Source organism: Penicillium chermesinum (assembly GCF_028974085.1).
Source record: "Penicillium chermesinum strain IBT 19713 chromosome Unknown utg000007l:1.0-2695246.0:1.0-2697696.0, whole genome shotgun sequence".
Lineage (NCBI taxonomy): Eukaryota > Fungi > Ascomycota > Eurotiomycetes > Eurotiales > Aspergillaceae > Penicillium > Penicillium chermesinum.
In genome coordinates this window covers 2,418,230-2,438,455 of record NW_026695317.1, presented here as the reverse complement: position 1 = coordinate 2,438,455, position 20,226 = coordinate 2,418,230, and the positions used below count along the sequence as shown (strand labels likewise).

The window sequence follows — 20,226 nt, the reverse complement described above, 5'->3', positions numbered from 1 at the left end:
GATCTATAAAACGAGGGGCCTCCACATTCAGGCCGCGCAAACTACGTGAGAAGAACGGCGCGGTTGTCCACGGCTCCACTTTCTACTTAATTTTTCTCGACTCCAGAGCTGATCTGGTTTTAAACCAGGGCATCGGCTGTGATTTTCTCTTTTCTGTTTCTTTTAAAAAAAAGTCGATTAATTCAAGACCTCTCGGTTAGGGCCCTCGTTTGGTTCCCCAAACGGTGTCGCAGATAAAAAGCGCCTTCCTCAACATAGACTCTCTTTCACATCACAATGTCTTCAACTAGCAGCCGCATGTCAGATTCGCGCGACATCTGGGGTCGGCGTGCAGCCCCCAAGGTCGAGATCGAACTAGACGGGCAGAAACCAGGACTAGTCAGCTCGTATACCACTGGAGATCAAATTCATGGAACTGTGACCGTCTCGGTCGAACACGATACCAGGTTCGATGATATTGAAATCATCTTTCAAGGTATGGTCCTCTGGAATCGAAGCATCTGAGAAACCGCAGCTCACGATAATACACCGCAGGAATTTCGCATACCACTGTTGAGCGGGCAGCATGCCCTGGGCGAACCGGCTCGAAACAAATGTTTCTGAAGCTGCGCCAGCCGATTCAACCGGATGAATATCCAACGCCACGAGTTCTGGAAACAAACCAACTCTACAAGTTTCCTTTTACTTTTGTTGTTCCAGATCGCTTGCTGCCGCATGTGTGTACCCACGAAACCTGCAATGCCCAGATCCACCAGTCGCACACCATGCTTCCACCAACATTGGGAGACCCGATGATCTCAGGGAACGGGAAGACCCTTCTAAATGACATGGCCCCTGACATGGTTCGGATCGCGTATGTCATCCGGGCGTCCGTCCTGGCACGATCCACAACCGACAACGGTCGATTGAAGACTCTGGCCAACGTGGGGAAGAAGATCCGCATAATTCCTTACACAGAAGAAGCCCCTCCGATCCCTATCCTCGATAACGCAAACTACTGGCTGAAGAAGGAGAAGAGCGTGAAACGCGGGTTCTTGCGCAGCAAACTCGGTCGAATGACTGCGTCGTCAACTCAGCCTAACCCCGTTCAACTTCTTCCGCCTGACTGCGACCAGCGTGTGAGCACTGTGGCGAACGTGAAGCTTCGTTTCGACCCAGTGAGCGACGAACAACCACCGATGCTAGGCTCGTTGGTGAGCAGGTTGAGAGTCAATACATTTTACAGCGCCACGCCCTGGGAGGATTTCCCATCGCAGTCTGGATCTGTCCCCTTCTCTCATATTGGCCAGGGACTCTTCACAGAGACTGTTCCTTTGTCTACCATGTGTGTAGCCTCAGCGAAATGGAAGAAACACAGCACAGCAGACGTAGAACGGCGCGACTCGGTAGATTCAACGTTCTCGGAGGCTTCGTCGCAGGCTTTATCGCAGGGTTCAACGGCGTCTTCGTCCACCTTCTACACTGCCTCTCTCGTGATCCCGATCAACCTCCCAGACACAAAAGCCTTCGTACCAACCTTCCATACTTGCCTTATATCTCGCATCTACGCCCTAGACCTGTCTCTCTCATATCACACACCGCAAGCCAACATCCTCACCCCGACCATCTCGCTCCGTCTTCCCATACAAATCACCACCCCGCCCAAGTATGCCAATGCGGTCAAAACCTCTCTCGACGTTCTTGTGACGGAGGCAGAGCTAAACGAATTTTTCAGGCCACGCTCAATCGCGCCATTGATGCACGAAGCGGTTGTGGACGTGAGCCCTCCCCCGGATTATTCGGAGACGATTGTTCGACCTCTGCCTGCCTTCTCATGAGCCGTTTCGACTTCAAAATTCTTGCACTTGTTTAATACCCTATCTCCGAAGCGCTGAAATGCCTTTCATTCCACACTGCGATGACGACTGACATGCCTTTTTGTTTGTTTCACCTGTGAAAATACCCCTTTCTAGTGCCTTGTCTTTTACCTCGCTTTATAGCGAGGAGTTTTTCTTGACCTCTCGAGCCTTGAGGATAATTTTGTATCTATATGAACCTCAAAAGCCCTTTCTCACCTATATTACTATTTCGCTACTAGTACTTTCCTCCTTCCTGACTGTATTTCCTGCAGTAGGATTGTGCATTTGGAATAGGAGTTGATGATTTGACTTTTGCAACATTAAACCTCTCAAGATTTGTCGTTACGAGTGGGTTGCTCAAGTGTGAGACTGCGACGATCACAAGCATCTTCTGACAAATCAAGTCAAGAAGGGGCTGTGGTGTATTTTGTCTTGTTTACCTCTGCTTCCCTCGAATGATGGCCAGAGTGCCTAATAGAGACGCAAACCTTTCTCTCAAACATTTGAAGCGAGCGTTCCTCATCGACGCCAATCGCAGCCAGCTTGATGCGATGTAGAAAGAGCTCGGATGGTGCAGATTCAATGAACTCCAATGTTCCGATATAATATTGATATGAAAAGCGGACGATGAAGCTCCCCTTCAACAAGGTGCCCAATTTCAAGGCTCTCGGATCAGGCCGTTCGTCCGATGATGCTCGGATTAGCAGTCATCCAGCTTTTGTGGAGATGAAAAGTTCTCGTTCCAAAGTTTGCATTGAAACTACGGGAAATGCAGCGCGGGGCAGGTGAGGATCAAGGTTTGAGATTTTGACCGGAAAAACCGACAGATCGCGAGGACCCATCCCATGGGCTCTATGATAAAAACTCTTCCAGTCGTGTTCGCAAAGCACCTTTGTACATCTCGGGAGGCCTGCCGTAGCCTCCTAACCTCTCCTTGATCAAGCCATTCCTAACATCGTCAGTGAAATACCGACGCCATAGGGCTTAACCACTGGGCCCAGCACCCGACACTCGAGAGCCTCAACTCCATCCATAATATCAACATCATCCCCAACCCTAAGATCTTTCCCCGTACGACCCAATATTGATGTGGGGAGCGGCCCCATGAGGAGAAACGCGGCGATGTGGAGAATCTGTGAAGACGAGTCCCGGCCAAGTTGTTACGCAATTGGCCGCAGTAACCCAGAGCTCGCAATAGCCCAGAGCTTACCCAAGTGCATTGGAACCAGTGGGGCTCTGCCGATAAGCAAGGGGCCATCGCAGAACTGGAGATGGCGGGTGAGCTGCGCCTTTCGACGACGGGGCTCTACAGCGATTGCGAGACGTTAAAACGCCAGGTTCTTCCCGCCATGGTACCAGCATAATGTCTCTTTCAAGGTAATGAGTTTTGATCTGTCCTTGGCTAGGACCACCCTACTGGATGGCACATTGAGACGGGATTTGCTTCCAAGTTCCAGGGGTCAGCTCCCACCCTGCAATGTCGGCATTCGCCACGCTTTCCAAAGTCCTTGGGGTCGTGGTCCAGAAGGGGGCTTTTTAAATCTTCAATGCGGAGAAAGAGGCCCCCGAGTAGAGCAAATACCCAGTGAGGAAGACAGGCTATCGGCAGTCTGAGACTACATTCCATCAGGCAGTGAGTTAATGTAGCGTTGGGTCATTCTTAGCTGCTGTGGCTTGACGAAATTCCCTGCCAGGAATGAGAACCACTGGGATGGAAATTGGGAAACATTAATTCAAGAAAAAAGGAGAAGAGCTTCAAGGAGTCAGGCCCCACAGCAATGCAATATTATACTAGCGGGGCGGCCAAGGAGGAATCTGGGGTACGATCTTGTTCAAAAAGCTTCGGAGAGCCCCCCGTAACCCTAAGCGTGGGTCGAACCGTCATTCCACTTTTCTACCTCCAATGTAAAATGATGACGAAGAAGGAAGATCAACTTTCCCCAGTCAATTCTCTTGGCCAGGCCCGCGAAGGCCAAAACCTGACCCATGATGCCGTCTTTGGGGAGATTTCAGAGGACGGCCCTAACTACCGTAATGTATGCGAGCACTCGAGGAAGTCGGAAGTCTTTGAGTCGACCGTCGAAGCTAATCATTGGTAGGTTGGGTGGATTGTCACTGCAGCTCTCATGATGAAGACTCAGATCGGACTGGGAGTTCTTTCGATTCCAATTGCTTTTGAAAGCTTGGGAATAGTTCCAGGGGTCATCATCCTGGTCATTATTGCCGTCATTACAACGTGGTCAGACTATATGATCGGAGTCTTCAAACTGAACCATCCCGAGGTTTACGGCGTTGGAGATGTTGGAAAGATGATCTTTGGCCAGCCTGGCATGTGGTTTCTTGAGATCGTTTTCGTCCTCTGTAAGACTGGCAGAGAAGAGGGGCCCCTGTGCATATATCCTGACTATGAAAAGATTGGGTCTTTGTCTCTGGCTCTGGCATGCTGGGCGTGTCCATCTCATTGAATGCCATTTCAAGCCATGCTACCTGCACGGCAGCCTATGTTGCAGTGTCTGCTGTAATAGGGCTCATCCTTAGCAGTATACAGACCCTGGCCAAGATTGGCTTCATGGCCTGGGGAGGCTTGTTTTGCATCTTGACAGCAAGTAAGTCCGAATCCTTCAAATTCAAATTTATTATCGAAAGAAGTTCCCTAAAAGCATCCACGCAGTTCTCATTGTGACTATCGCGGTCGGAGTTGAGGATCGGCCAGCATCAGCACCGCAGAATGGCTCCTGGGTACCGGACTATAAGATCATCGCCAGTCCCTCGTTTACCGACGCCATTACATCTGTCTCTTCGATCGTCTTTGCATTCTCCGGCACACCCTCCTTCTTCTCCATCGCCTCAGAAATGCGAGATCCGCGGATGTACACCCGCTCGCTGATGATTTGTCAAAGCGTCGTCACAGCAGTGTATATCACGATCGGATGTGTTGTTTATTATTTCTGCGGCTCCTACGTAGCATCGCCCGCCCTCAGCTCAGCAGGGCCTTTGGTAAAAAAGATCAGCTATGCCTTTGCTCTACCTGGTCTGATTGTCACCCTGACTATCGTGACTCATGTAAATATGCCCATCACTCCCGCACCGCTGGTTTCCAAACACTGATATGTGGAACAGGTGCCCGCCAAGTACATTTTCCTTCGCGTCATGCGAGGCTCTCCGCATCTCACTTCCAGCAGCATCCGGCACTGGGCCGCATGGCTGGGGTGCACATCTGGTGTGACCATAGTAGCTTATGTGATCGCAAGTGGTATTCCGGTTTTCGACGGCTTGGTATCTCTCATTGGCGCTCTTCTAGGTACGCTCATGTGTTTCCAGCCAATGGCCTGCATGTGGTTATACGATAACTGGTCACAAGGAAAGACAGCAAAGTCACCACGATGGGTAGCGATGGTTATCTGGAGCGGGTTGGTCTTGTTGATAGGGACCTTTTTGATGGTCGCGGGCACGTATGGCTCTGCGGTCAGCATCGCCCAAAGCTATTCGAAATCTAGTGGATCGGGGGCTTGGTCGTGTGCTGATAACGCATTGTGAGGGACTAATTCCTGCAAAATACCCGACTTGTGTGATCGAATCTACATACGCAAGGCCGTGCATTTCCCAATGACAGAAACCGAGCTCCACGGTTTGCAACCTAGGCACTGTTGGATGAATGATTCCTGTACATACTCCATCGACATAGCACAAGAATCGTGAAAAATCAATATAGAGAAAAAGCTGAAATGGCAACATTAACCTATTGCCATGACTCAAATTTATTTACGACATTACGAAGGGGAGGGCTTTGACGGCCCCCGGTCACTTCCGGCAAAGACATACACCCTGTCAGAGTAGGTACTGAGATCGTCAAGCCCGCAAGGATTGCCTCCAGCCTAGGATATGTAAATTTCCCTGCAGAGTGGAATGGCACCTGCACAGGTCGCATGGTCTCAGTGTTACATTGGCTTATCGCGGATGATCCGTTCCTGCAGCTCGCGGTGCGGCAAGCAACTTGCGGTTAAAGTTCCTGCAGTCTCCGTCAGCACTCTCCGCCAGATGCTAATCTGTCAAACGAACCAGCCTGGTACTAGCGGGTGGGGGAGAAAAAAAGGGGGCCTTCCCCGAAGTTACATCCGCGGGCTCGCTCTATTTTCGAGCTCCCCGCCTTGATCAGACGCGGATGTTGAAGGTGCACGAGGCCCACCGCGAGCACAATATCACGATATACTCCGATAGACTTGAACTTTCCCATATGGAAACGGCTTGAGATCAACGATGTTACCCTATTCGCCGTCCAATAAACCGCAGATCTGGACGTTATGTCAACCGGGCATAAGATTCCCCATGCGAGAAATGTTCCGACCCTGGCGCAACTTGAGGAGGGATTGTGATATTGCACCCGCCAAAAATATGAGACGGCCAGGCTGTACTGTTCCATATTGGATGCTCATCGAGCTTGAAACTCATACTTAGCAGTGACATGGTTGGGATGTATAAGTTGCTCTGCGATAAGCTTGGGCACGCCGTTTATTGTGGCGTTCAGCCGGACATCTGTCGAAATGCCCCGTGATGAAGAGTTCGTGTGCTGAAATGCATCTGCGCACATGCTCAACCCCGGTTAGATTGGATCCTCGATTGTTGGCCGGCTTACATTCCGCTCCGCTCGAGAGGCGTTGAACAGGCGTTTCAAACCTACGAGGCAACCGTCGAGATTGTCACTCGGCAGGGAGGGTGACGTTCGGTCGTGCGGACACTGGTAACTTGGCTATCGGCGGGGAACCCTTGAGGAAAAGAACTCAAGGTAACCTGGAGCATTGAACTACAAATAATGACGATCGCGCCTCTCTTTCTCGGGTGGGATTCAAAATTTCATTGGGCTATCACAATATCAAACACAGACACTTCGCCATTACCATGATTGTGTCGCAAACAATGTGGAAAATATTTTATTTTGTACTAAGCCTGACTTGCTTGGTGAACGCGGGTGTCATTCCGCGTCATGTCGAGGTCAAGAAAGATCTGGAGACTCGTGATGCGACCGGATACCGCTCGGTAGCGTACTTTGTGAACTGGGTAAGCTCCAAGACGGACAGAAAAGATGACCAGAGCTCATGTATCTGCTTAGGCAATTTATGGAAGGGCCTTCAACCCTCAAGATCTTCCCGCCGAGCGACTCACGCATGTTTTGTATGCTTTTGCAAACGTGCGCTCCGATGGGGAGGTGTACCTCTCTGATACTTGGGCCGATATTGAGAAGCACTATTCCTCAGATTCCTGGAATGACCAAGGGAATAATGTCTATGGCTGTATCAAGCAGCTGTTCTTACTCAAGCAGCGGAACAGACAGTTGAAGGTTCTCCTGTCCATCGGAGGATGGACTTATTCCTCTAATTTCGCTGGCGCGCTCAGCAGTGAAAGCGGACGGCAAACATTTGCCTCGACTGCTACTACCTTGGTCAAGGATTTGGGTCTAGATGGAATTGACATAGACTGGGAGGTCAGTCTTTGAGGATTTGATGGTTGAGATAAACGCTAAATGATGCCACAGTATCCCACCGACAGTGACCAGGCTAACGACTTTGTGGCTACCTTGCAAGCACTGCGCTCTGTACGTGACAAAATCCCCCGACACATCTAAAAATTGTGATCTTTCTTACTAACAATGCTTAGTCCCTGGATTCATACAGTGCTGCCAATGCTTCTGGCTACCATTTCCTTATCACTGCTGCCGTTCCAGCCGGTAAGGCTCTATCTATTCAGGTTCATGGAGAATTGTGTTGATATGCTAATGATTTAAAAAGGTCCTGCGAATTATCAAAATCTCCATATCAGCGATATGGATCACTATTTAGATTTCTGGAATCTGATGGCCTACGATTACTCTGGCAGCTGGGACACCATTGCTGGCCATGATGCTAATATCTACGCATCCGATAGCAGCCTTCCAAGCACCCCGTTCAACACAGATCAAGCCATCAACTACTATCTCTCTCACGGCGTGGCTGCAAATAAGCTTGTCATGGGCATGCCATTATATGGCCGCTCGTTTATGAACACGGACGGCCCTGGAACCAACTACAGTGGTGTCGGCAGCGGCTCGTGGGAGAACGGAGTGTGGGACTACAAGGCGCTGCCCCTGGAAGGTGCCGCTGTGAACTACTTGGATCAGCCCGTCGCAAGCTACAGCTACGATTCCAGCCAGCGGATGATGGTGAGCTATGATACACCACAGGTCGCGCAGAATAAGGCGCAGTACATTCAATCCAAGGGTCTCGGCGGTGGGATGTGGTGGGAGAGCAGCAGCGACAAGAACGGGTCTGAAAGTCTGATCTCTACGGTAAGCGCTGACTGTCCATGGGTATCAATGACATCTGCTAATGGGCTTGTCAGGTCGTGTCGACCTTCGGGGGGACTGGCGCCTTGGATAGTAGCCAGAATCAGTTGAGCTATCCAGCCTCGCAGTACGCCAATATGAGAGCTGGCTTCCAATAAGAGAATTGATATGGTCTTGCACACGATTCGGGACTGGCGGGCGGCCGGATAGTATTCGCCTATGAATATATAGCTTCCAAGCTCTGATGTAGACCGTCATTCGTTTGGGCCTACATGTATTTATTCAATTCTGCGTACAGATTCTCGTTCATACTTATTTTCAGCTTGATTTCCAGGAGAGCTTCATATATGACGCTCAGGGCAATTCTAACTACTACTAAGGTATGCACATGATCGCGTCAATAGCCACATGGAGCCCGGGTTCCCCCCCCCGGAAACCAAATGAAACCAAATGCCACTAGCCACGTGCTCATTCAAGCTCTTTACTTGTGCAGTTCTGCAGTAGCCTTCTCTCCGATCCGCTCGCTGACAGATCCAGACGCAGACGTACTGGTAGCCCCAATCTCCTCTCCTTGCGTTTCATCGTAAGAAAGGGCCCCCCGACTAGTCAACCCTCGGTATACCTGAGCGATCTGGCTGATACCGCCATCGATCAGAGGGTAAACAATGGCGATCAGCATCGTGCCCAGAGCCAGATGATACCCACGACAACCCAAGCGACGAAGAACTACACAACGTTAGCCTTATCTCGCGACCAGTTCGTGCAGTAGCATACCGTCTTCCCAAAAATATAGCCAGAGCCATACATCGGCAAAGGCCATATGACCCAGTGGCCGAGGAATGTGGCGATCGACCAAAACGCGGCGATACTACCCCACCTCTTTAGTTCCTTGGCACTATAGGCCGCACCAGTCGGACTCGCTTCTTCAGGGTCACTCTGTTCGCTTTGAGTGGGGATCTCCCGGTGGTGGGCAGTGGTCAGGTCGCTCTCGAGCTTCTCCAGCGCTAGCTTTTCTTTCTTGAAGTCTGCCCAATCATACCGTTGGGGCTTGATCAGGGTGATCACAACGGAGTAGAGAATGGGCGAGAAGCAAGATGTCACGGTACCATACATGCAAGGCAGCACCTCACCTGTAGAGGTGACCGAGACTTCTCCGCCAAAGTAAACGGACGTCCCCAGCCAGACCGCAATCCCGCTTGCCATTCCCAGGATGGGGGACAGAATCGCAGCGGCTTTGCTCTGGTGGCGCCACAGGATTGTGAAGACCATGGGGAAGATACCTGGGCAGGTGACCACACCTGGAATGATGCTCATTAATACAGTCCAGTTTAAGGATAACCAGATAATCCCACTCACCCAGCATATACAGAGTCCAACCGAGATCAATTCCGACGTAGTGGAGCATCGTACTGAAGCCTGCTGAGAAGGCGGCGAAGAAGATAACACCAAAGTGGCTGGCGCGGATGAGGTCTTTGTCGGTAGCCGACTTCTTGAAATACTCCCGGTATACATCGAAGCTCAAAATCGAGCTGACTGCGATAACCTGGGCAGAGAGCGTGGAGGTGACAGCCATGAAGGTCATCAGAAGGACGGCCGCAGCACCGCCTTTGCCCGCGATGGTAATCGCAGCGTATGGAAGAACCAACCCACCACTGACTTCCGCGGTGGTCATACGCTAGAAGGGCAGTTAGCATAGGAGGGATGTAATTTCCTGACGTGGAAGAACCTCACCCTTGGGTATGTTGGGAAGTTGGGTTGGTTTTCCAGGCCTAGAGCAACGGAGCTCATCACGGTTCCCAAAGCCCATGGGATAGCAAAGTAAGCGATACCGCCAATGGTGTATCCAGGAACGACCGCAGCGGGGGAGGCTGAGAAGGCCTTGATGAAGTAACTAGTGTCCATCTGGACAGGGATGAGGATATCGTCTTTTCCCAAAGGTCATACAGCGCTACTTACAATGACTAGACCGAAAGTTTCCTAGGGTATGCAAAATACCAAACAAGATTCCCTGGGCACTGATTAGCGAAAGTTCTGTCATATATGATTCAAATTGAACATACACCCTTTGAAGTCATAGTAAGGTAGGTCTTGCCCTTATTACCAGACACGGGGTTTCGCACAGCGGCAGCCTGGAGGAGCTCGTAGAGGTTGCCGACGGAGCCGACTTGGTCGGCCGTGAATGCTTTGACAGAAAAGTAACATGCGATGATCAGAATAATAGCTGTGTGGAAATAATCGGTCAAGAATCTGTGAGGAGTCAGCATCATAGCAAGAACCATCTGTCAAAAGAGGCAAAATATCCTTACGTCGCCTTGATCCCGCCGACAAATGTATAGACGGTTACACCAACGGGCAGCAAGAAGGTGGCAGCGATGACATGCATCCCAGACCTGAATTTGTGAGTCGGCATTGAAACCTAGCCGGTGGCTCAGAGACATACATAGCAGAGATGACGGCAGCAGCGCCGAGAAGCATGTTTGCGCACGCGAAGATATTGTTAACCAGACAGAGAAACATGAAAACAACATGCGCGGTTCGACCTGGTTTGCATATTGACATCAGTATGCAGAGATTCTGCAGAAGATTCCCGGGGGGGGGGGGGAATTACCATAGCGAATCCGGACAACCTCCAGCGAGGTATGGGCTTCGGGACCTTTCGCTTGCAGGAGATACCCAGCAGCGCGAAGAACACAATCATGGGACTGCATCCTGCTGCGAACCAGAAAGGGCCAGCAACGCCGTAATCATATCCAACGAACGAAGACCCAAGGAGGGCTGTCGACCAGAGCCATGACTGGACAGGAATGTTAGAAAGAAAAGACACAAAAAGGGGATTCCACTTACCGAGATAACAGCAGACGCAGTAAGGCCGGTTCTCACTGTGCGATTTGCGGTCATAAACCTAAAGTGATTTATTAGCGCCTACTTGTTTCTGATGGGAGGAAGAGTCCGCACATTTCAGTTTTCTTGTTATCCTCGCCCGTGGTCTTTTTCAAGACCTTGGTAATCACCATCATCACTGTTGACCCCTGTCAGAACTCTAGAGCCTCATTGTGGACTGAACAGCTTACCCAGGGCGATAATGACACCAACTACCACGACGACAACATAACCAACCGCCTGGGACAGAGGCGGCTGCACAGCCGCGGCAGCAGCTCGTGCCTGCAGGCCAGACATTCGCAAAGTTATATTAGGCGATCAAAATGCAGTTGGTCGAGACCCAGAAAACCAGTAAGTCGAGATGAATTTAGGAGGAGGTACCAGAATACTTCTAATAGGGGAACAGATCCAGGCCCATGGCCCTGGGGCTGAACCATGTTTATAACGAGTCAAAAAAGCTGAGATAGAGCTTCCAGCACTTGGGCTACTCAGAATCGCTGTATCTAGGGTGCCCATGGGGTCGGGTATGGATGAAAGCCAATAAGCCGCGGGCGATCGGCGATGACTCGATAGACGTTCGCGATGAGGTGCTCTTCCGACAATTCAGCCAAGCAACTCATTACGAATTAAGTTTGAACCAGTCAATAGCTATGTCGGTCGGGATGGTGTCATTGTAGGTGATATTCACATGGTGATCCTCAAGAAAAAGGGGACGATGGGAATGCACTACGACTCACGAGCTACGACTCACGGGTACTGGGAAGGGACTGTAGGAGGTCCGTTAACAACCTCCATCTCAATGCTCATGGGCTACACATATTACAAGAGCTCCCTTGTATTAGTTTATAGAACGTGCAATGCGGGCACGATCCACATGAGCGCTGATTGGGCGACCCCGTCTCGGACGAGTCTGTACAGGACGAGGCAGTCAACCTTCATAGCCGCAGCAAGTACTAGGCCTCTCGGGCGAGAGAGCTCGAAGAAAAGAGTAGCCTTCATAGGATAGAGTTCATGCGCTTGCCCAATTCTAAAGTAACATCATCCAGTAGAAATGCAGGCTGGAAAGGAATCGAGCCCCTGAAGCCCGGCCGCATCGCGCCATCGTGACCCACTTTGGTGCTATACACATCGTGATCGAATGACGCACGCGGGGAGTACATGTCGATCGTACATATTGGAGGGGTATTCCTTGCAAAACGAGACCTTTGGAGCTAATCTGCTTCCCTCACTGACTCTATCTCGATTTCCTCTAATCAACTTCTTTGCTCCATAGGGTTGGAAAGGCCTCGGGAATCACCAACCGCCAACTACACCGATGTCGCAAAACGGAGCTGGGGGCGGAAAGCCTCGCAAGTCACTTATCCTGAATGCCTTCGTCGAGATGTGTATGTGTCTGTTCCATTGCCTTCGCAATTCCTTGCTAACATCGGTATAGGCAGTGGACATCAGTCTCCCGGCTTATGGCGCCACCCAGAAGACGAGTCCTGGCGATTCAACGATGTCGACCACTGGATTGAGCTTGCTCAACTCCTCGAGTCTGCCAAGTTCCATGGCATCTTTATCGCAGATGTTTTGGGGGGATATGATGTCTACAAGGGGCCCAAGAATTTGGATCCTGCAATAGTATCCGGAGCCCAGTGGCCCGTGAACGAGCCCTTGGCTGTGGTTCCAGCAATGGCTGCAGCGACAAAGAATATTGGATTCGGCGTGACAGTCACAACGACATACGAGCAGCCTTACCACCTTGCTCGGAGACTGTCTACCGTGGATCACCTCACGAAGGGACGGTACGTGCTTCCGACTCGGACTTGAATATAGCTTTTGCTAATCTTGGGACATTAGACTAGGGTGGAATGTAAGTATCACTGATGCTAGCCATCTGTTCAAGTCCAGGAAAAAGATATCTGATAGCAAGACCAGGTCGTAACTGGTTATCTCGATTCTGCGGCACGAAACATGGGCCAAGCAGAACAACCACATGTAAGTGTTCCGCAGAATCAGCCATTCAAGGCTTCAGCTAACCCAAATCCAGCATGATGACCGATATGCTGTCGCAGAAGAGTATGTTAAAGTTACGTATAAGCTGTGGGAGTCTTCATGGCGCCAGGACGCCGTGGTGCTGGACCGCGAACGAGGCGTCTACACCGAACCATCGCGTGTGCGGCAAATCAATCACGAGGGCAAGTACTTCAGCGTGCCCGGGCCTCACCTTACCCAGCCAAGTCCTCAGCGCACACCAGTCATCCTCCAAGCTGGAACCTCTAAAGCCGGCAAGACCTTTGCTGCTCAGCATGCGGAAGCCATCTTTGTTGCTGGGCACAGCCCTTCGGTGGTTGCAAAGAACGTGGCTGAGATTCGCCAGCTGGCCAAGGACCAATTCGGACGGGACCCCCAAAGTATCAAATTCCTAGCCTTGCTGTGTCCCGTGCTTGGTCACACTGAAGAGGAGGCGGTTGAGAAATTCAAGTATTACCGCAGCTTGGGATCCATCGACGGGGCGCTGGCGCTTTTTGGAGGCTGGACTGGCATTGACTTGGACAAATATGGCGACGACGAGGAGCTGCGACATGTTGAGAGTAATGCGATTCGGTAAGCTGACTAGATATTAGTCCATAAGAAGTTGAGTATGCTGACCTTGGATAGGTCGGCGGTCGAGGGCTGGTCGAAGGCGACCCCCGAGGTCGCCAAGTGGACCAAGAAGACTGTGGGGGAGCACATCACCGTCGGCGGTCTCGGTGCCACGACTGTTGGCACACCACAGCAGGTCGCAGATGCTATGGAGCGTTGGGTGGAAGAAGCCGATGTGGATGGATTCAATTTGGTGAGGATCCCTCCAACGCCGCTTTTCTCGACCGTAAGCTAATAGCACACCACGTAGGCCTACGCAGTCAAGCCAGGATCCTTCAAGGACGTGATTGATCTGCTGATCCCCGAACTTCGCAAGCGAGGACTCTTCTGGGACGAGTACGCGGTGCAGAAGGGAACCTATCGCGAAAACCTGTACGGACGTCCGGGTCAATCTGGACCACCCTCTGACCATCCGGCGTTCAAGTACAGATGGAATGCTGGCGTTGAAGCTGCGGATGCGCCAATCCCAGGCAACTAAATGAGGAACTACTACCACAGCTTAACGTACAAGCTGTTGTACATGATTAAGACTCTCATCCAAACATTGATATAGACAGTAACTTTATTTTGAGTAGACGTTTAGCAGTATGTCCCTCCAGGAGTCTAAGAAACGAACGCCTCATAAATGCTTTTTGGGGGGTACAGGGGAGCCACTATAATCGATATCTAATTCATCATATCATCGATCTTCTCCCCAATAATATTTTCAATGTGCTTGCCCCACTTGCGCACCTCTCGCTCAACGCCCTCGTCTTCATCTTCTTGCAGCTCGTTAATGTATGGAAGCATCTCGGGAAGGAGAGCGAGCCACTCTTCACCAAGTTGTTCGGTAAGGGCGCGCTCGGTCTTGACGGCAACCAAACGAGTGAAGGGGTTGGCACCACCAGTTGACTGGGCATTCGGGCCAAAGGATGGTCGGAGATATTTCATGAGGACATTGTTGATTTCCTTGTAGTTGTCGGTCGAGTCGGCTGCGACCGCAAGTTCCACAATAGCAGGGATTACCTCGGCGGCGACAATCTCGGCAGTCTTCGCGGTAGTAGCATGTGCCAGCTGAGCAACGAGAGGCCCCGTGATGCTGGCCAGATGGGAGGGAGATTGCCAAAATTCTACCAGAGTTTGTTAGTTTAATTGGTATTTTATTTCCTCCGGGGAAATGGAACTCACCATCTTGGTCATGTTCAAACGAATTGCGCAGTGTGCGAAGACTGGCAAGCCACAGTGGCCTGGTATTCAAAGCAGGGCCAACGGTCGCCAAGACCTGAACGACGTTCTCCAAAATATAATTGGAGTAGCTGGTAACGATTGACTATATAACATTAGTGAGCGAGCTCAATCCACGGGAGGTGAGTGAGCATACCTGAAGTGTACCGAAGAAAACCTGGAGGAACTTGTAGAAAGTGGTCAGACGAGCAATCTGGCTATCTTTGTCCTTCGGGGCAGCAGTGGTGGCCCAATCAACGAACTTCACAAAGAGCGGTCGGAAAGTACTGTCATTCAGCTTATAGATCATTTTGATCGTGACGTCGTTCAGCAAGGTCTCAGCTTCATCCAATTCAGAGGGGTCAGCACTGAATTTGACGTCCGCAAGACCGCCAGCTTGGCGTCGCAGATCGTATGCGTTGAAAAGGATCCGAGAAAGAATGTCGATATTCTTGACGATAACCGACTTGGGGTTTTTCTCGACTGCGAGGCTGAGGGTTTGGAGAACCTCGTTGGTGGCTTCTGCTCCGGAGCTGACGGCCGCCAGCCAGTTACGTTCGATCGCTCCAAGGGTGGCCGAAAAAATCCATCTTGCGAGCCGCCAAGAGACGGAGGGTATCCCTCACGGGCTTCATCGCAACTTTCTTCAAGACCAGCCTCAGTGGATTTGAAAGAGAGGAGCAAAATGTTGTCGAGGTGGGAACTCGAAATCATGAACGGCAAGTTCGCAAGAAGAGCAGAGAGGAGAGAGAACACAGCATTGTGCAGACGTGCGTTCTCCTTCCCAGGCGCCAGGCTAAGTTCCAGTAGCCTGAACGACTGGCTCAATGTATCGGGAAGGGCGGGAATCATTGCCTCGCCGAGCACTTCAGCCATGGACGCAAGGCACAGGACACCCATATTACGGATGCGATCGTCATCAACCCCGAGACAAGATGGGCTGGCCACAACCTTAGCGGCTGTGATGACCTTTGATGGGTCCTTGCGGCCGTACTTTTCCGTCACGCGGTCAATACAAGCAACTGCGGCATGCTTGAGAAGAGGGAGGAAGGAAGGAGATTCCACAATCTTGACCAAGGTGGGGAGAAAATCGAGGACTCTGATTTGAGACTCGCTGTCTCGCTCGGGACTCTGCCGAAGGCGGTTCTCCAGAAGGCGAAGGAGTTTACAACGAAGATCATTGTCAGGTCCATCCAACAAAACCTCGACAGTATCCAAGAAGTCCACGAAAGACAGAGTACTGAACAGGGAGCCGAGAACTTCACCACATGCGTGACTGACTTGTGCCATAGTCTTGACGGATTCACCAATGGAGAGGACTTGCTCCAGAACCCGCGAGAAGCACGCCCGAGCTTGGTTCGAGAAATCATCGTCCTTTGAGAATGCGACTTCCAACTTGGACTTGAGAGTGGAATGCTTGAGCAGGTGAGCAAGGTCCCTGAGGAGATCGACCGAAACCTTTTGAGGGTCGCGACCATCATCACTGCCAATTCCAAGAAGAACCTGGGAGATACCTGGCTTGGGTTTCAATGCGTCAATAACAAGGTTGAGGTACTTGCTGTACGTCGTGAGTTCCACAACTGGATCAGTATCCGAGACCACGCCGCTCATCAAAGTGAGGACATCCTTGTTGGTAGCATATCGATTGGCGAGCATAGCAAGGACAGCAAACAAGAAGTCTTGCGTGCCGAGCTTGGTGATCAATGCGTGGAACAGGCGGAGGCGCCTGTGGGATGGGATGTGTTCAAACGCCGCAGTGAAGCTGAGCAGGAGCTCAGAAGTACCAGAAACGACGTCCCGTTTCTGATCGCGCAGAGATTGAATAAGCGCTGGAACCACCTGATCGATCGTCTGATCGATAACGGAAACAGAATAATCATCATCCTTGCGAAGAACGCTAGAGCCCATGAAAGTGAAAATGGGCATAACACTGTGAAGAACAAGCTCCGGAGCAATGACAGAGATACCAGCAACGAGCAGTAGGGCTGCATTCTGCACTTGCGGGCTTTCCGTGGTTCGTACGCAATCCACAACAAGGTCGGCTCGAATAACAGATGTATCAAAAAGCGGTTTGGCAGAGGCTTTGGACTTGTTCACGATAGCTAGCAAACTACCGAGTGTAAGGCTGAGGAGGTAGCTCATTCCAGATTGGATCTGTGACTTGAAATGGTGAAGGGCGGCAAGAGTCTGGAAGAGGCCGTCGGCAAGCTCCGGGTGGGACTCTGGGGTGGAGCTATCAACGATTTCAAGGATGAAAGTCATCTTATCAACAATCTTACTGAATTCAGCTTCATCCCTGACGGTCATAGCAACCATGTTATTCTGACTTGTACGTCTTCGCTTTGGCGCAGGGGCGAGTCCATCGATCTGAGTCAAGGATTCAGGAATTTTCTTGACGTAGTTCAAGAGAATTGGTCCTGAGAGGTCAACACTCCGAAGAACATCACGACAACTGTCTGCCAGATAAGCCTTTTCATTTGTGAGACCCAAAGAGACTTCCAAGAGTTTATCGGCTGCAACAAGTTGGCTATCCTCAGCGACCTTGGGCCAAATCTGTTTCATACGATTGAAGTCCGCTGTAACAAAGGATGGCCGAACAGATTCGCTGGAGCTGACGAAAGACAACAGAGCGTCGATTGCATCAGCATCCTTGGGAGTAATGATAGCGACAATCTCTTGCTCGGCCTCCGAGATGGGGATATGCTCCTTGGAACAGATATCCTCCACTTCAGTTTGGCTCAAACCGCGCCAGTTCTCGAGCAGGGGTAAGAGTTCTTTCGCGCGGGTTGTTCCGGAAACTTTTTTCACGCCATTCAGCTGTCGTAGAAGACGAATCTTAGGGCCGAAGACTGGTAGATGAGTAACATGGGAACATAAGAAAGTGAATAGATTGAGACGTAGAGATTTCTTCAGTTCTGATGCACCTGAATCTTCCGAAAGGACCGATCCTCTGAGCGTAGCATCGAGGACTTTGCTCACGTGGGCCGGATCAAGAATAGATTCCTCAAGCTCGGGGAGCAAAGAGCGTTCCAAGAACTTGGATACATCTCGTGAAGATAACCAAGAGATACCGGCCGACGGGCTCCCGCTTCCATATATCGAGTTATGTGCCCAGGGCTTCTTCGATTCGCCATCGTCTCCCTTGGACTTCTTGCAAAGGGAACTGATAGCAGCCAAGACACCACCGGCTTCACGCCGGATCCGTTGGGAACTATCTTCCAAAGAAACAAGCAAGAATGGCAGAAGGGCTTGCGGGTCAAAATCACGAGACACTGATGAGATGACAGAGGAAATCGCTTGCAAGGCTGCAATTTTTGGACCCGTTGGGTAAGGGCCGGAGGCAACACGGGCGAAGAAAGAGAGGTATTGGGGAGACTGCGTGGCCTTGGATTTCCCTAGAATTGGCAAATCCGTAAATTGCGAGATCTTGCTATCAGAGTCAAATGCTGAAGCCAATATTTGCACGAGATCTTCAAATTCTGGAATATGCTGCTTGCTCAAGAACGATGATGAATACAACGGCTTCTCAGAGAAGGCCTCTAAAGCAGCAGAGAAGCGGTCGGTAGCAGGCTCCAGCGCAACGTCTTCCATTTCAACATCTTGGATGGTCCCGGTTTGGACGGGAGCTTCAAGCAGAGTCTGCAAATGAAGCTCCACAGCAGAAATGTTCTGCGGAGATTCAGCAATCGCTGCTTGGAAAATCGGCCGAATGGAGCTGGACCTGGTTAATTCTTCAATCAACTCAGTAATTTGAGTCTGAGTCTCGAGAGAAACTTCTTGCATCACATCTGTATTGCTGGCAGCCTTGAGAAGCATTTCTATGGCCTCTTTCAAAGAATCATCCCCTAGAAGTGTCGATTGGAGAATGGACCTCGCGAGAAGTACTCGAGAGGCGCTCTTCTGTTTACTAAGGTCGCTCAAGCAGCCATGGACAAGTCCAAGGAGAAGCTTAGAAGGCTGGTACTTCGCAGTGACCTCCGAAATCTGCGGCACCAGACGGTCAAGGCGGCTAATAGCCTTGAATACCCTTTCTGGAAGTGCGACGGACGGCTTGTGCTGGGCAAGAACAGAGAGACAAATCAAACCAGAGCTCAAGGTCTCTTGGGTCCATGAGTCAACCACACACTCCATCAGACCATTGACATAATCGTTAGATAAGGACGCTTTCTGAGCCAACACAACAGAGATCATGTAGCAGCTGATGATCAATTCAGAAACATCTTTCAGAACAAAGGCCCGTGAAAGGACCGAAAGGACCTGGCGGCATATGTCGTCCTGCTTTTGTTTCTCGACTTCTCGCCTTCCTGAGCGGGCATTCTCCAGCATTCCTGCCACTGCTTCTGTAGTGATCCCAGCCCAAAAGGAGAGGAGGGGATGGCTATGCGCGCGCAATTCCGATGTCCTCAAGACATATTCATTTAATTCAGCAAAAAAGGCTCTGTTTGTAGTGGCGCTATGGACGATGGGATGCCTTGGGGGGTTCGTCAATGCAGCCTTGTAGGGGTAAAGCACTTTGAAGGCGGGGGATAGGTCATTTGGGAGAATCGAGAGTAGGTTCAGAAAAAGTGGCGTGGTATGATATGGTAGAAATGTGAGGAGCATAGCGGTCGTATTATACTCGTGGGACCTGTTTGCAGCTTAGTCTCAGTCGGCAAACACTAATTCGAGACGAGAAAGACAAACCTAAATCTTCTCACTAACCAGTCCACAGCTTTCACAGCCGGGCTTAGTTGCAACCTCCCCCCCGACCAAAGCAAGGAAGTTCTCTATCGTGATATTGAGCTCCTTGTTCTGGGCAGAGTTCATCTGCGTACGGTCCTGGCCTTTGCTCTGCTCGCTGAAGATTGAGAGCTCAAACTTCCGGAAGCGACCATCCAGGGAGCACAATTCCCGGAATCCATCAGAGCAAATATCATATACTGTATCGAAATCTTGAGAACCGGCAATTTTGTGGTCGAAGATTAGCGACTGCGAATGAGAGATTCTTTGCGCTTTGAGGTCAAGCTCGTGCGTCGACTTGGCCGCGATGCGCGATAGCTGGGCCGTAAGAGACGAGGCCATTTTTAAATCCTGTTGTTTCAATTGATTTTCAAGCCAGAACGGGGTATCCCATTTCCCAAGCCCAGCGCTGAAGTAGTCGCAGCTCGCCGCAGTGTTGTCAAGATTTTAGGTCGAGTTAACCAAACTTTTTTTTTTGTCTCCGGATATTTGCTCACCGCCTGCCTGATCGCCTTGCCAACCACCCTCCATCTACCGCCTTCCCCATCCCACCAAGGACTGTTGTTTACTTCTCCGCCTTCTCGATCCAGTTAGTCTCTTTTGCTTTCTCGCTTCTTTTCGACCCCAGCTTGTTTGGTACCG

At 50.8% G+C, this 20,226-nt stretch overlaps 7 protein-coding genes across 7 annotated transcripts; 5 read left to right on the top strand and 2 right to left on the bottom strand.

Moving 5' to 3' along the window:
- Positions 1-276: 276 nt before the first annotated feature.
- N7468_009670 (arrestin (or S-antigen), N-terminal domain protein) lies at positions 277-1,817 on the top strand (the record flags this gene model as incomplete). Its single annotated transcript, XM_058478966.1, has 2 exons — positions 277-475; positions 535-1,817. The coding sequence occupies 2 exons, from the start codon at positions 277-279 to the stop codon at positions 1,815-1,817; spliced, it is 1,482 nt and encodes a 493-aa protein (XP_058327296.1).
- Positions 1,818-2,465: 648 nt separating this feature from the next.
- N7468_009669 (uncharacterized protein) lies at positions 2,466-3,202 on the top strand (the record flags this gene model as incomplete). The annotated part of the gene is made up of 2 exons (XM_058478965.1): positions 2,466-2,585; positions 3,044-3,202. The coding sequence occupies 2 exons, from the start codon at positions 2,466-2,468 to the stop codon at positions 3,200-3,202; spliced, it is 279 nt and encodes a 92-aa protein (XP_058327295.1).
- Positions 3,203-3,748: 546 nt separating this feature from the next.
- On the top strand, positions 3,749-5,375 carry N7468_009668 (uncharacterized protein; the record flags this gene model as incomplete). Its single annotated transcript, XM_058478964.1, has 5 exons — positions 3,749-3,874; positions 3,938-4,199; positions 4,253-4,444; positions 4,510-4,901; positions 4,959-5,375. The coding sequence occupies 5 exons, from the start codon at positions 3,749-3,751 to the stop codon at positions 5,373-5,375; spliced, it is 1,389 nt and encodes a 462-aa protein (XP_058327294.1).
- A 1,359-nt stretch (positions 5,376-6,734) lies between these two features.
- N7468_009667 (glycoside hydrolase family 18 protein) lies at positions 6,735-8,312 on the top strand (the record flags this gene model as incomplete). Its single annotated transcript, XM_058478963.1, has 6 exons — positions 6,735-6,893; positions 6,946-7,317; positions 7,369-7,428; positions 7,491-7,560; positions 7,622-8,157; positions 8,211-8,312. The coding sequence occupies 6 exons, from the start codon at positions 6,735-6,737 to the stop codon at positions 8,310-8,312; spliced, it is 1,299 nt and encodes a 432-aa protein (XP_058327293.1).
- Positions 8,313-8,826: 514 nt separating this feature from the next.
- N7468_009666 (sodium:solute symporter family protein) lies at positions 8,827-11,331 on the bottom strand (the record flags this gene model as incomplete). The annotated part of the gene is made up of 12 exons (XM_058478962.1): positions 8,827-8,880; positions 8,929-9,452; positions 9,511-9,829; positions 9,886-10,079; positions 10,150-10,162; positions 10,215-10,401; positions 10,461-10,544; positions 10,595-10,694; positions 10,828-10,948; positions 10,999-11,056; positions 11,110-11,173; positions 11,226-11,331. The coding sequence occupies 12 exons, from the start codon at positions 11,329-11,331 to the stop codon at positions 8,827-8,829; spliced, it is 1,824 nt and encodes a 607-aa protein (XP_058327292.1).
- A 1,018-nt stretch (positions 11,332-12,349) lies between these two features.
- N7468_009665 (LLM class flavin-dependent oxidoreductase) lies at positions 12,350-14,140 on the top strand (the record flags this gene model as incomplete). The annotated part of the gene is made up of 7 exons (XM_058478961.1): positions 12,350-12,419; positions 12,470-12,821; positions 12,877-12,889; positions 12,946-13,014; positions 13,067-13,623; positions 13,678-13,855; positions 13,913-14,140. The coding sequence occupies 7 exons, from the start codon at positions 12,350-12,352 to the stop codon at positions 14,138-14,140; spliced, it is 1,467 nt and encodes a 488-aa protein (XP_058327291.1).
- A 188-nt stretch (positions 14,141-14,328) lies between these two features.
- On the bottom strand, positions 14,329-19,926 carry utp10 (snoRNA-binding rRNA-processing protein UTP10; the record flags this gene model as incomplete). Its single annotated transcript, XM_058478960.1, has 5 exons — positions 14,329-14,771; positions 14,830-14,971; positions 15,023-15,429; positions 15,492-19,502; positions 19,563-19,926. The coding sequence occupies 5 exons, from the start codon at positions 19,924-19,926 to the stop codon at positions 14,329-14,331; spliced, it is 5,367 nt and encodes a 1,788-aa protein (XP_058327290.1).
- Positions 19,927-20,226: the final 300 nt, after the last annotated feature.